This window comes from Podarcis gaigeae (assembly GCF_964106915.1).
Source record: "Podarcis gaigeae genome assembly, chromosome: 10".
Lineage (NCBI taxonomy): Eukaryota > Metazoa > Chordata > Lepidosauria > Squamata > Lacertidae > Podarcis > Podarcis gaigeae.
Window position 1 is genome coordinate 12,694,988 of NC_139686.1, and position 14,785 is coordinate 12,709,772.

Here is a 14,785-nt window from a genome sequence, read left to right on the forward strand (position 1 = left end):
TGTCTAAGACACAACACTGTCCTAACTTTAGACCGAAGACGAGATGAAAGAAATAAAGAAAAGACGACCAACTGGGAAAGAAAACATGAAATGGAAGTTGTTCAGCATGTGAGTACAAATTTGGCACTTGCTCAGAGACTACGTCTGGTGTGCAATTGGTGGAAGGAGGCCTTGTCTAGAAAGGAAGGGGGTGATTGGCTGGGGTGGTGGCAGCAGCAGAAATAAAGAGTATGCCCACTGCAGCCCATGTGGCAACATGCTCTCGTGCACATCCATGAAGATCAAGCAGATATTGGATTGGGACGAGGGCACATATGTCTCCCAGGTGCTCAGGCTAACTGGCTATTGGTAACTGGCATGACCCATTTAAGGATGTGTGTAGATTAATAAGGAAGGTGTCAAACCTAGATATAACAAGTGCTTGCATTTTTAAGGGACTGGGTTAATGTATTTTGGTGGAAGGGAAGGACGTAAGTCAGTGGGAGAGCACTGTTGTTTTAAAGGATTTTAATATTGTATTTTTTATATGGGTGTAACCTGTCCTGGGACCTGATGGTGAAAGGCAGGTAAGACATCCAATAAATAATGATCATGATATGTTGATGAAAGGTCCCACATGGGGCATCTCTGGAGCTCAATTCATGGTCTACAAATCTCTCAAACCACCCAAAGGTTTATTGCAGCCTGCACAGAAAACATTTTGCACTGGAGCAAACCACCAGGGCCCTAAGCAAACTCCTACAGGTCCAATTGCAAGTAGCAATTGTTGTGAATCAGGATGTGCAATGCCACATGGGCTAAAAAAACCAGGTCCGTTCCAGCCAGATGCATAAATGCCTTAATAACCCTGACTCTGGAGAGGAAGGGTGAAAAAGAAAAAGGTGGGAAAGTTGGAGGGGGAAGTATAAAGAATCATTTTTAAAAATCATCTATTCTGCCCCCCGCCCCATCCTGGTCAGGTGTGTCACCTCCCCCCCAACCTCCCCCCACCCCACCCCAAATCTTATTTTTTTTTCCTTTAACCTGTAGCACAAAAACAACAGAACACATTCACAAGCCACTTGTTGGCACTGTGTACCTGAGTGAGAATTTTCTAGAACATTGTAGAACAAACAGCCATAAAGTTTATTTTGAAAAAAATAATAATAATAAAAGGTTGAACGGGTAAGACTTCAGTGCTCGGGTATAGCAGCTGAATTACTGGCATTATATTACCCATAGCTTATTTCCGTCCGTTTTATATATATATTTATATATATATATATATTTGTTGTCTTCGTGAGTTGTCTTCCTTGTCATGGTTCCTTCCTCTGAGCCTTTTTGTCTCTTTAAATTTTTTGTTTCGCTTTCCTTTCAAAAAGTTTATTTCCCCCCCAACGCGGGCTGATGCCTATTCATCAGCTGATGTCCCCCCAACTAGTTAAGACTAAGAGTTTTTAAGTAACAGTCAGTGTGTGAGGATTTAAGTCTGTGTGCTTGGCCACTGGGCTAAGGAACCAGCCGGGGCTTCCCACCGAAGTCTTCCGAGGTCAACGCCAAGAATCGGGACCCCCTCCTATCAGTTGGCTTGCCCCGCGATGTGGTTTTCGCTGTCGCTGCCGTAGTCCACGTCGGGGTCATCGTCCTCTTCGTCGTACTCATCGTATATTTCGCCGTTGATGTCGTCAGTCTGCATCTCCTCCTTGACGTGGGAGGTGTCCTCGCTTTTGATGCCGTAAGTGCTCTGGATAACGGGCATCCCGGGCTCTGGACTGCTAGAAACGCTCGAGTGCTCCGAGGGCAGGTGCGGCGAGGGCATTCCTGCCATGGCAATGGCCCCTGGGTAGACTACGCCGGCCGTCGCAATGGGAATCTGTGCTTGCTGTCTGTTGGCAATGAAGGAGGGGGGAAAACAATACGGGGAAGCGTTAGACACAAGGAGGGAGGATGCATTCTTTTAGGAATAAACAAAGGAAGCTATCTTATACAGTCATACCTCATGTTACGTTGCTTCATGTTACCATATTTTTTGCTCTATAAGACTCACTTTTCCCCTCCTAAAAAGTAAGGGGAAATGTGTGTGCGTCTTATGGAGCGAATGCAGGTTGCGCAGCTATCCCAGAAGCCAGAACAACAAGAGGGATTGCTGCTTTCACTGCACAGCAATCCCTCTTGCTGTTCTGGCTTCTGAGATTCAGAATATTTTTTTTCTTGTTTTCCTCCTCCAAAAACTAGGTGCGTCTTGTGGTCTGGTGCATCTTATAGAGTGAAAAATACAGTACGTTTTTTCAGGTTGCGTCCAGCGGCGACCCGGAAGTACCAGAAAGGGTTACTTCCAGGTTTCGCCACTCGCGCATGCGCAGAAGCGCTAAATCATGCTTTGCGCATGCGCAGAAGCACCAAATCGCACCATGTACCTGCGCAGAGACGGCACTTCAAGTTGCGGGCTTTTCATGTTGCAAACGGGCCTCCGGAACGGATCCCATTCGCAAGCAGTGGTATCACTCTACTGAGTTAATTAGTCCATCTGGTTCAGTTTTATCTACCCTGATTGTCAGTGGCTGTGTGGAGAAACATAGTCAAGTGTTGTCCTATACAGAATAGGACCATTGGTCCATTAAGCTGAGTGTCGTCTACACTGTCTGGCAGCAACCCTCCAGGGTTTTAGGCACAGGACATTACTAAGCCTACCTGGAGATGCTAGAGTTTGAACCTTGGACCTTCTGCATGCAAAACAAGATACTCTACCGCCAAGCCTATTACCCTTCTCTCTCCCTCTCTCTCTTGCAGGCCCCCCTTAAAGCCATGTTTCCAGGGATATGAAAATATGTTCAGCATCTCCCCCACTAATTAGTATCATTTTAGACTTCCAGAAAGTCAAACTGGAAGAAAATAAAACATTGCACTTTCAAGTTATTAGACCTCAGTATGGTGACAACTCTGATTTAACAACGCAGCAGTGAAACTGCACAGATGCAGCAGTTAAGGTAAGGAACGTTAACTATTTAGTACTGTTGTTGAATGCATACTTCCAAGAAGTTTTGAGTAGAATGAAAGCCTCCATGTGTAAGGCATTGGGGTAGGACAACCCCACACAGGGTGCAATTACAGACCCCAGATGCCATATCTTAATAATTGTACCCATGTATTATAAATCTTAATGCATTGTTTTTACATTACATTATATTGGAGCCATTGCTTCCTATGTTTGATATGCCTTAGATGTCAAATATAACTCATTATTTCTCTGTTTCACTCTGACTTCACTGGCATTTCCTTCAGTTCTAATGGGCATGCTATTTCCCCATGTGGGCCCAGTACAGAAGATTCCCTATAGGGCATAAGAGCTCTTGTTTTCCCACTTCCTTCCTTAGGACCAACATTAATTTCTCTAGTGTAATTAATGCATAAGTGTAAACGGCAGCAATGGGGAAGTCTGAGCACCCTCAGGAAAGGGGTGGTGCTGGAGGGGAAGTTTAAACCTCTCTTCATCCCTGCCATGGTGCTGACAAAACCACCTCTGAACCTGCTGCTTGCATTTCAACAACAACAACAACAACAATTTATTTATACCCCACCCATCTGTCTGGTTCTCCCCAGCCACTCTGGGTGGCTTCCACCGAATATTAAAAACAATACAAGATCAGACATTAAAAACTTCCCTAAACAGGGCTGCCTTTTAAAAGTAAAATAGTTGTTTATTGCCTTGACATCTGTTGGGTGTTCCACAGGGCAGGTGCCACTACCGAGAAGGCCCTCTGCCTGGTTCCCTGTAACCTCACGTCTCGCAGTGAGGGAACCGCCAGAAGTCCCTCAGCGCTGCACCTCAGGGTCCGGGCTGGATGATGGGGGTGGAGACGCTCCTTCAGGTATACAGGACCGAGGCCGTTTCAAGGGATGTATCCTTTGATGCATGGTGTGTTGGCATCAGGAAACAGTAGTGCTTCCGCCAGCACAATGCCCAGGATGCAGATTTGCATCCCTGAATTGTGAGGGATGGGGGTGGATTGCGCTGGAAGGCCCCTTGAGAAACAGCGCTGGTGCAAGACTTTCCCGTGCGATCGACTGATCACACTTATTTCTGGTTCTGCAACCTTTGCCAGAAAAGAAGGTCAAATCCCAGGGGGAGGACCCACACACTCGGTGGTAGAGCACACACTTCCATGGGGGCAGGGAGAAGGCACCCAGATTTATTATGCAGGACCTCCAGCTAGATAAGAGCTCAAGCTGCAGGGCTGGGAATAACCTAATTGCAAGACATTGCAGACCTGCTGCCAGGAATGGGGAACCTGCAGGAGTTAGAGACCAACAGCATCTATAGAGCCACAGTACAGATGGACAAAGTTGTCGGTTTCACTTTCTCTCATTTTCCCAGCCTTCAGTTCCTCACATTTCCACATGCATTTGTGACTTTTCTGCTTTTACTTTAAAACAGTCCCCATGGAAATCCATCAGCATTTTATACCAAATTTCTCCCCAAGCACACTTTTTTTTCCTATGTAGCTTATCCCAATATACATCCTTGTATATCACTTTCACAAATATAGTATCATCATCATCAATGATGGGTTGCCCCAGCAACTCTGGCCAGCTTCTAACAATTTATAAAACCGCCAACATTAAAAACTTCCCTATAAGAATTTTCATCCATACACTACTCTAGTATATGCATTTTTGTACATGTTACTTGCCTGGAAAATTGCTTTGAAAGATTTAGAGATATGCAAATTTTAAAGGAAGTGTTTTGGTTTGCATATCTTTTTTTTTGGGGGGGGGGGGGAGTGCAAAGGCGAACTTAATAAAAATTCTTCTCCCATCCCTAGGCCAGAAGTTCCCCAGCCCCTGACATAGACAATATAAAGGTAGACAAATCCACTTGTCTGACTCAGTTTAAAAAGACAGCTTCATAAAATCAGACCTTAAGGCAGTTCTTAAAAACTGTGGCTGGGCTCTGAGCATCCAAGAGAGGCATACTAGGCCATCTTCTTGTAACCTTTCTGCGAAATCATAAAGCTACCATGCCAAGCATCTGCTTAAAACCTTCCTTTTCAGATACCGAAAGCTTGGAAATACATGCAAATGTCATAAAAGAGCTGGGTTATTTTAGGCCTGCTAAATTCCTTCCTCAAATCTTGGAATGCTGGCTGTGTTTATCTCCCTAAGAAGCTCTGAGGGATCCTTGCAAACCTACAGATTTAGCACTGATGCTCCTTTTGTTGCCTTGCAGCATGGGCTAATTCAATTGCGATAATATTGTGCAGAACATGCTCCGCATTGTAATGTCATCAAAGGTGTGTCCGTCTGCAACGGAAAGCCTTGCCACGGGAGACAAGAGGGGAATCTCTGGAGGAGAGCAGGCTTAACTGAGAGTGAAACCTGGCCCTGGCCATTTATGCCAAGCATACAATAAGCCTCAGAACAGTCCTGGAAGGCCATGGGGCAGGGTTGGCAGAGTTCTCCGATCCTTGCCACATTTCTAAATCTCACTTCTTTCCTTCAAGGAGAAGGTGGCTGTTCAAGCGTTATAGCAACACAGAGAGGCCTATCTGGGGCAGAGGATACAGGAGTGGGGAACCTATTTCAGCCCGAGGGCCACAGGCCAGCAGCAGACAGGGTGATGACCATACCAACCTTGTGAAATAGGGGGAGAGGGAGCCTTGCTAAGGGGAGATAAGACCTGTTGTTTTAATTTCTAAGAGCAGCTACTGCGTTGTTTTTGCTGTGGTGGTAAACCTGAGTCCGGGTTGAACCACTTCATAGACTGCAATGCTCCTCAGTGCAATTAAATTGAACTAATTCCTGCATATAGAGTGCTAGAATCCCTAAGAGAATATTAGATTTCTGGGAGGAGACTGATTTTGTAGAGATGAACATTCAGACATGAGAACCTCAACCTACTGGTTAAAACAGCTTCACCTTCCAGGTCATTTTGGACTACAACTCCAATCAGCCTCAACCAGAAGTGATGAAGAGAAGAGGAGTTTGGATTTGATATCCCGCTTTATCACTACCCGAAGGTGTCTCAAAGTGAGGCTGAGAGACTTCAGAGAAATGTGACTGGCCCAAGGTCACCCAGCAGCTGCATGTGGAGGAGCGGAGGCGCGAACCCAGTGCATCAGATTATGAGACTACCGCTCTTAACCACTACACCACACTGGCTCCACACCAGCGATGGGAGTTGCAGTTGTTGAAGGCTGATCTAAAGTGAGATAGTCACAGGTTTAGAATCTCTGAGACCTAGGCCCTTAGTATCAATGAATTCAAAGGTGATGTGAAAATGACTAGACCAGCGGGTCTGGTCTAGACAATTTCAATCCATACAGAATACTCCCCCACCAAACCCCAGTTTTGTAGGGCCCCAAGAGCATGCAGATGTCTGGACTGGTAAAAATAATTTGCACTTAGCATGGGTTAAATAAGGGAAGTTTGGATTACATAGGATGGATTTTACCAAACAGGCATCCACAACAGCAAAACCAACACCAACATGTAGCTAGATCTCTTACAGCAGGCCGTGGTTAGGAAGCTAATTTCTGAGTATAGGGTTGGAACACTTTGAAAACCTGCAACATCAGAGTTCACTGTGTGCCACAAACCATGGCGGCTCTATGGAGTTGCCTCTATATTTCTGAAGAGCTGCCACCTGTAATCTCACCAAGTTTACTCAGAAGCAAGTCCCAGTCTCCCCTGATCGGGATTCAAGCCCTACAGCCTGGCGCTGTGCCGATTTAGGCGTGAGACAGTCTACTGAAAGCAATCAGTTCTAAGCACACCAAATTTAGCATGAGGTTGCAGTAGCCTCGTTTGCACATTCCGACAAACGTTATGCCCTTTAGAGAACCCAAAATCAGTTGCCTTTAAGATGTCACCTTGTTGCAAAGACCTCATTTGGGGCACACCTATTGGTAACCCCAAAGTATCTGCGCCACTCCCAGCAGAGAGAGAATTTGGCTAGCTCAGTAAGGAAGTTGAATACCATTTCAACTATTGGCGGATTAATCCCCTCCCCCCGCCCTAACATTGTCAAGCATCAGTGTTGGCGAGATAAGTGGAATTCTGGAAGCTTTGTCGCTGCCTATTCTTTCTCCAAAAGGTCCTCCCCTCCCTCTCTTTTTAATCTCCTGATGCCAAGGTTTGGCTGACATCCCTCTGTTTGTTTCTGCGCTTACCAGTGGGATCACCGGACTTGCCAACACCACAGGGTTAAGCGGCTCAGATTTCTGGGCTGAGCTGCTTAGTATTACAATGCACACTGTAGCTGTTTAAAATACTGCCTGGTGACACTTAGCAGTAGCTGGACAGATTCATCTCTGTTCATCATTACTGTCATCCATTAACCAGGCTCAAACAGCCAGCTCTCGTTCCAAAAACGTTGGGCGCAGTCCAGCCCTGGTTAAGCAGTTTTAAGTCTCCTTGATTTCAACAGGAGAGATTTAAACCTGTACTTAACTCTTACGCCGAAAAAAAAATCAATAGGACTCAAAAGTGCTTAGCTTTGGATTGGCTAGGCGTTTGTTCTCTATCAACTCAGAAAGATGCAGCATTATGTAAGTAGATAGAAGGATATATCAATTTTGCTTCCCCCAGTCTTAAATTCAGTTCACATTTTCTAGCGATGAGGATTAAAAAAAAAAAATCCTCATGAAAAATTATAAATGTTTTAGTGTGAATTTCTCCTATTAAATAATTCTTATATTTTGACTAATGTGCACTCATTTGCAAGCAATTACCCCATATTTCCCAATTCCTCTCACTTATATCTTCATTTTTAATGCACACTTCTCCCAATAAATGCATTTTTGCAAACACTGTTTTGTTGAAAAACTGCATCACAAAATTTAGATAAGTGAAGATTTCAAAGGATATTTTTGTTTCGGTTTGCAAATTGTTTTTGACAGTGCAGATTTGACTGGTCCAGCTGTCAATGCATACTGAATCAAATTTCCCCTCCATCCTCTATCAGTAGCCATAAAAAAATCTTGTGGCGGTGAATTCCATATGTTAATTGTGCATTAAGTGATGAAGCGCCTGCTCTTTCTCCCCAGAACATTCAAGACAAGAAAGAGTATATATTTATTTATAAGGCACACCCTTTCCTCTATATAACATGCTATATAACTAGCATGTAGAGTAAGCAGTAAGGTGACTTTTGGAGGGCAAAATGGAAAACATTTGTCTCTCATCCAGTGGCGTAGCGTGGGGGGGGCAGGGGGGGTGGCTGCACCGGGCGCAACATCTGGGAGCGCAAATCCACGGGTTAGGGGGCGCAAATTACTTGCCTTGCCTCGGGTGCTGACAACCCACGCTACGCCACTACTCTCGTCCTCATAGAAGCTCCTTGAATGATTTAAAACCCTGCATAGTCAGGGGCATAAATCCCACGGGGTGATCCCCTGCTTCTGAGCACCGCCTTCAAACTTAGTGAAAGCTCTAAACTGAGTAAAAATGGTATGCCAGAGCGGGCAGGGCTTTGTAGTGTTCGTTTACCTGTGAGGAAACTGAACATTTGCATAGAGTTGAAAAGGGACTGGGAACAGAATGGTGGAGCTTGAAAGCAGGCCTGTTTGGCTAGCTGGCTAGCACCCTAAACTGGAAGGCACCACACTGCAACATTTTGTAGCAGGCTCGACTTGCAATTAACTAAAGGAGTTCACCGCCACGAAGATTGCTTAGATGGCTTTGAGAGGGGACCAGTAAAATTCGCAAAGGGGGACAGGTCTGTATCGGTGACTACTAACAATCACAACAGCTAAATGGAATCTCCATGCTCAGAAGCAGCAGTATGCCAGTGGACAGCATTTGCTGAGAAAGAAGAGCAGGAGGGGGTTATTGATTACAGGGCCTGCTTCTCACCCCACAGAATGTAAGGGCAGCCTCTGAGAACCAAGTGTGCAAACCACTTGCAAATACTGAGTCCTGAATGTAAGAGGAGCCCTGCTGAATCAGGCCCAAAAGGCTTATCTCACCCAGAATTCCTGTTCTCACAATGGTCAGCCCATGAGAAGCCCAGGTCCCGAGGGCAACAGGGCTCTCTCCCCACTTGCGATTCCCAGTCCTGGTGACTGGCATTCAGAGGCATATTGCCTCTGACTGTGGGGTCAGAATGTAGCCATTGTGCCTAGTAGCCCTTTTCAGCCTCAGCCTCCAGGAATTTGCCCAATCCTTTTAAAGCTACCCACACTGGTGCCCATCACTGCATGTGATGCACTGAAAGTCAGATGAGCGTGGGTGTACACAACTGACTTCCCTCCAGCTGAAGTGGCTAAAGCTCTCATGTGCTAGCGGTTGGGCAAGCAGACGTTAAAATATTAGAACTGTAGAATTGGAAGGGATCCCAAGGCTCATCTAATCCAAACTCCTGCAATCTTTTGCCCAATGTTGGGCTCGAACCCACAGCTCTGAGATTCAAAGACTCATGCTCTACTGACTGAGCCACCCCTCAACCTTGGAAGTCAGAAGAAACGAGATGCAAACTTGTGGGCCCCTTTTCTCCATCATCCCACACTGGGAAAACTCCAGGTTCCCACTATATGCCTAATAACACCTGCAAGGCTAAAATGCACATAGACTCAAAGAACGGTAGAGTCAGAAGGGGACTATGAGGGCCACCTAGTCCAACCCCTGCAATGCAGGACTTCTTTGCCCAGCATGGGACTCAAACCCATGATCCTGAGGTTAAGAGTCTCATGCTCTATCGACTGAGCTACCCCAGACCCTTTCCACCTAAGTATATGAAATCCGCCACAAAGGGCCCATACCCAACATTGAAATACTGCCTCATCTCTTGACGCCGATTGCGCATGATTGCCTTGTATTCGCCGATCCGCAGCTTCTTCCCGTCCACTAAGCACGTGCGCTTCGGTCTGGGCTTGTACTTGTAATCCGGGTACTTTTCCAAGTGCTGCTTGCTGAGTCGCGCCTGCTCCTCATAGTACGGCTGCTTCTCAAGGTTCGTCATAGCCTTCCAGCGAGACCCTGTCAGGGGAAGAAGGAAAAAGGAGATCTGTCCATCTCTGAGCCTTTTCAAAGGAATTGCCAGCCCTGGAGTGGTCTAGCGGCAACCCGAGGGCCAGATCCAGTCCATGTAACACTTGGATCTAGTACAAGGTTTTCCAAACTTGGGTCTCCAGGGTTCATGGGAATTGTAGTCGAAAAACAGCTGGAGACCCAAGTTTGTGAGAAGCTGATCTGGTGGTACCTTGATGGCCCTCCCAAATTGAAATTATCCTTTTGGTAGCTCCAAAAGAGTCACTGGTGGCCTTCCTTTGCCCAAGGTGGATGCTGGATTGCTCCCTTGCTGGAGCTACCTGGAGTGTTAATTTGGCAGTTTCTCATGAAAATGCAAACAAAATCAAATTTCTCCTCCATTCCTAGAAAGTGGGGCAGGGGCTGGCCAAGGTTGGTGAAGCATTACCCCGTTTGCCCTAACGGACCAGCCACTACTGGCTTCTCTCATCCATATCTTGTAGCTCCTTGAGATAGGACCTGTTTTGCTTACGTTGTGCTGCAAAAAGCCATTCATTCATCCAGCCTCACTAATGACTCCATTCCTGCCCCCACTGCCATTCTTGTCTCTCTTTTGCCAAATGTGTTTATCAATAATGTCACCCAGCTTAATAGTAATGTGACCTGGGTTCCTTACTGTTGTTTAAAATCACTTGTGTGTTGTGTGTGTGTGTGCACAATGTGCATGTATGCATGTGTGTTCACACACACACACACACACACACACACACACAATGCACTCACAGATATTATACACACACACACACACAATGCACTCACAGATACACACACACACACACTGGTACCTCGGGTTACATATGCTTCAGGTTACATATGCTTCAGGTTACAGACTCCGCTAACCCAGAAACAGTGCTTCAGGTTAAGAACTTTGCTTCAGGATAAGAACAAAAATCGTGCTCCAGCGGTGCGGCGGCAGCGGGAGGCCCCATTAGCTAAAGTGGTGCTTCAGGTTAAGAACGGACCTCCGGAACGAATTAAGTACTTAACCTGAGGTACCACTGTGTATATATATATATATATATATATATATATCAAACACCCACATGCATAATTGCATCGGCCCCAGAGGATGAATGACACAAGTGATTAAAGTTACGCCTCTTAAGGGAACAACAACAACCCTTTTCTGGCTGTGTAAGCGAACAAGTCCTAGGCAATGCTTTGCTAACATTTGAGAAAAGAAAAATATTACAAATGGAGGAACAATGTTCATTTGTTCTCTGGGTTGCTTTTTCTGATGGAGCTGGGTGGAGAGATTTTTGTTCTTACAAAATACTCATGATGCTCATAAATCTGGGCTGGGAGAATTTTTTTTTGGGGGGGGGGGAGAGAAAAGAAATGACCCAATGGGATATTACTCAGGCTAGCCTTGTAGTGCTCAGCCTCTTTGGGGAAACAGAGATGAGCCCCTGGCTAAGAAAACACCCCTGGGTGGAAATGTGGCAAGGACATTGTGGGGGCTGATCAACTTGGGAGAGAGCCGTGGCCTTCCTCTTCGCCGCAGTTAGCTCACATTATAACTTCCACCATGCCTAGATCATCACAAACACCCCACGCACCATTTATGATCTACAGAAAGCTTACATTCTCTCCCTTTTGCAAAACATTTGTCCCTTGCTCCAACAAAAACACCAGCAAACCATATAGCTTCTATTAGGAAAGTCTCAGTTTTTTAATATTATTGACTGCCAGTTGTCCATTCGCCTTGCTAGGTGGGTGCGAGTATGCCTTTCTCTTCTGATGAGGGTCAAATGCTCACTGAGCAGGAAATGTGTCTACACAGGACTCCCTCTTCCCTCTGGCAGGCTTGGACAAAGGCGGCCCTCCAAGCCTTTGTCTGGCCCTCGGAACTCTCTGCGCAACTCATTCCTGCCCTAGCTACACCCACTGTTGCCAAGCTTTGCACCCTCCTTGAGAGTTTTTGCCTGTCTGGAATGTGCCATTCAACTGCAATGGTGCCATTTGCTACCTTTGAAGGTGACCTGGAAACTACAACTAATCCAGAATGTGGCAGCTAGACTGGTGACTGGGAGCGGCCGCCGAGACCACATAACACCAGCCTTGAAAGACCTACATTGGCTCCCAGTACATTTCCGGGCACAATTCAAAGTGTTGGTGCTGACCTTTAAAGCCCTACATGGCCTCAGCCCAGTATCCCTGAAGGAGCGTCTCCACCCCCAGCATCCAGCCCAGACACTGAGGTCCAGCGCTGAGGGCCTTCTGGTGGTTCCCTTACTGTGAGAAGCAAAGTTACCGGGAACCAGGCAGAGGGCCTTCTTGGCAGTGGTGCCCACCCTGTGGAATGCCCTCCCACCAGATGTCAAAGAAATAAACAACTATCAGACTTTTAGAAGACATCTGAAGGCAGCCCTGTTTAGGGAAGCTTTTAATGTTTGATGAATTATTGTATTTTAATATTTTGCTGGAAGCCGCCCAGAGTGGCTGGGGAAACCCAGCCAGATGGGCAGGGTATAAATATTATTATTATTATTATTATTATTATTATTATTATTATTATTATTATTATTTGCTTGCATGAGCGGCGAGTGTGTGTGCAAATGTGCGTAGAAACCGGCCTAGCGCATGAAGTTAAAAGCTTGCATTTGTTATTTCGCCCCCTTTTGCCTCTCACAGCCCTTGGAAGCTTTCCCAGAAGGTGATGTGGCCCTTAGGTTCAAAAAGCTTCCCTTCTTCTTGGCTAGGGTGCAGAGGAAGGCCAATAGCATCGCAAGGAAGCTTAATCAGACAGACGGGCAGCTGCAGGTTTGGTCCCTGTATTAAGGAATGTGGGAGAACACTGCTCTTTGACTGGTGGACCAGGCAGCCTCTAAATGCCTTCCCTGCAATTCCCCTGTGCCATAGCAATTAATAGCCACCCAGAAGCTGAGTGAGCACTGACCACAACTAGCCAATTGCGACATGCTGAACACTAGCCGGTCGTCGCCATCATTTCCGTAGCACATTTCAATCTCCCAAAGTGCTTTACAGGGGTGTTTCCCCCCCCCCTTTAGCAGGAACTCAGGGGAACTGAGTTACCATACCATTTTTAAATTATTTCTTGTCTGGGGGAGGGGGCAGGAACGGATATACACTCAATACCTGAGCCACAAATCCACCTATAATCTGTAATCAATAAAGTGGTGGCCATTTCTAATCCAGATATTTGTCTGCTTGAGTTTATTAGTTACATCTTACATTTAGCCACTACCTTGGCGGGGGACGGGGGGCACTGGGACTGGGCCGGCAACAGAGCCAACAAACTTCATGGTGAGTTTCCCCACCTTTATCCCGGGGGGGGGGGGGGACTGCAGCTTTATCTTTCTTATCTCAACTCCTTTCACAACCAGCCTGCGAGGTAGGCTAGGCTGAGAAATACATAGGCTAAGGCACAGCAGAGGCTTGAAACCTGCCTCATCGTATCTCTCTTCCACTTTTCCCATGAAGCATTTAACCAATTAATGCCAGTCTAGCAAAGCTGGTCTAAGGATACAGAGGTCCACCAGCGCCTGTTGATCCCTTGTTTACCTGTGGCTCTCTCCCTTCATTGACATTTAGATTGTAAGTTCCTTGAGGGAAAGACCTTTCTTTTTTTCTTTTGTATAGTGCTGCTTCCACATCCATTGCTCCCAGTAGTGGCCTTCCCCAAGGGCCAGCACAGGGGCTTCCGAAGGGCCCTACTATGAGCGGGGAGGGGAGAAGAACCAGTTACGGTTTCCTTCAAACAAACACACCAGTCTTTCTGTTTCATTGCAACTGTTTTGTTTTTTAATTAATGCTTATTGTTGCAATATAACTTTTGGTGAACTGCTTTGGTGAGATCTGCCTGAATGGCTGCATGCAAATAAGGCAAGTATGCTGTTATCAGCATAGTGTACTTCCCAAATAGGAGAAATAGCTTAACATTCAGAGATCCCGGCTATCACCAGCCTCCTATTTCACACTCCTATAAAAATGGCTGAATACTGTACAGAAAATTGTGTTTTAGTTTTTTTCCAATTAACTGCAACACACACACACACACACACACACACACACACACACACAGAGAGAGAGAGAGACATTCACACAAGAGAGAGAGAGAGAGATAGAGAATCTTAAAGACTAAGAGTGGGAACACTGAGAGACTGAAACACTTCTTAAAAATGACAACAAGGTTCCTTAACAAGCCGTCTCTCTTCCTTTTTGCAAAAAGTGAAATAAAAATCGGATACACCAGTTTACGTACCAATGAACAGATGGATGACAAACATGTGCACAGATGACTTTGCTAACAAATCCATGCATTGGTACCCCCCCCATTATTTTTTTTTAATGTTCAGAGTCTAATATCAAAAGTGTCAAAATTTAATCCCAGGATAGAATAGCACTGTAGTACAGGAGCCATATATAGAGAGCACACACACACACACAGCCTGGTTGAGCAACAGTCTCACATAACCCACAGTCAGTGTGAAACTTCAGACACCTGACCCCAGTGCCAGAAAGAAGGAAAAATGATGACGATGGTGAGTTAGAACAACTGTGCCATTCTTGCAAAGAGACCCGAGTACCTGGTTGATCTGCGAGCTTCCAACTCCCTCTCCTTCCCCAAGTTAATAGAGAACTCCCTGCTGAGTTCAAAAAGTGGCTTTTGGCAGCCCAGGAGGGACCTTTCCAACATTTCCATCAGGGGAAGAGGAGAGCGCCTCACCCCCTCTTTATTGCAGAGGAGGAAGAGATTCCCCCCTTTATCCTCTGATGTTTCAAAGGAAAGCAATCTCTCACTTTCGCTTGCTTTCAG

General features: G+C 46.0%; 1 protein-coding gene across 19 annotated transcripts in view; it reads right to left on the bottom strand.

Annotated features, from left to right (window-relative positions):
* Positions 1–1,101: 1,101 nt before the first annotated feature.
* The window catches only part of SOX5 (SRY-box transcription factor 5), a 769,299-nt gene continuing 755,615 nt past the window's right edge, over positions 1,102–14,785 (bottom strand). For 13 of the 19 annotated variants that reach the window (XM_083700221.1, XM_083700235.1, XM_083700231.1 and 10 more), the window contains 2 exons: positions 9,738–9,954; positions 1,102–1,865 (listed from right to left, as the gene is read on the bottom strand). In XM_083700221.1, the coding sequence (XP_083556347.1) occupies positions 1,559–1,865; positions 9,738–9,954 (524 nt within the window). In that variant the 3' untranslated portion in view covers positions 1,102–1,558. The remainder of the gene's footprint in view (positions 1,866–9,737; positions 9,955–14,785) is intronic. The other 6 variants (XM_083700226.1, XM_083700225.1, XM_083700227.1 and 3 more) reach the window with 2 other exon arrangements.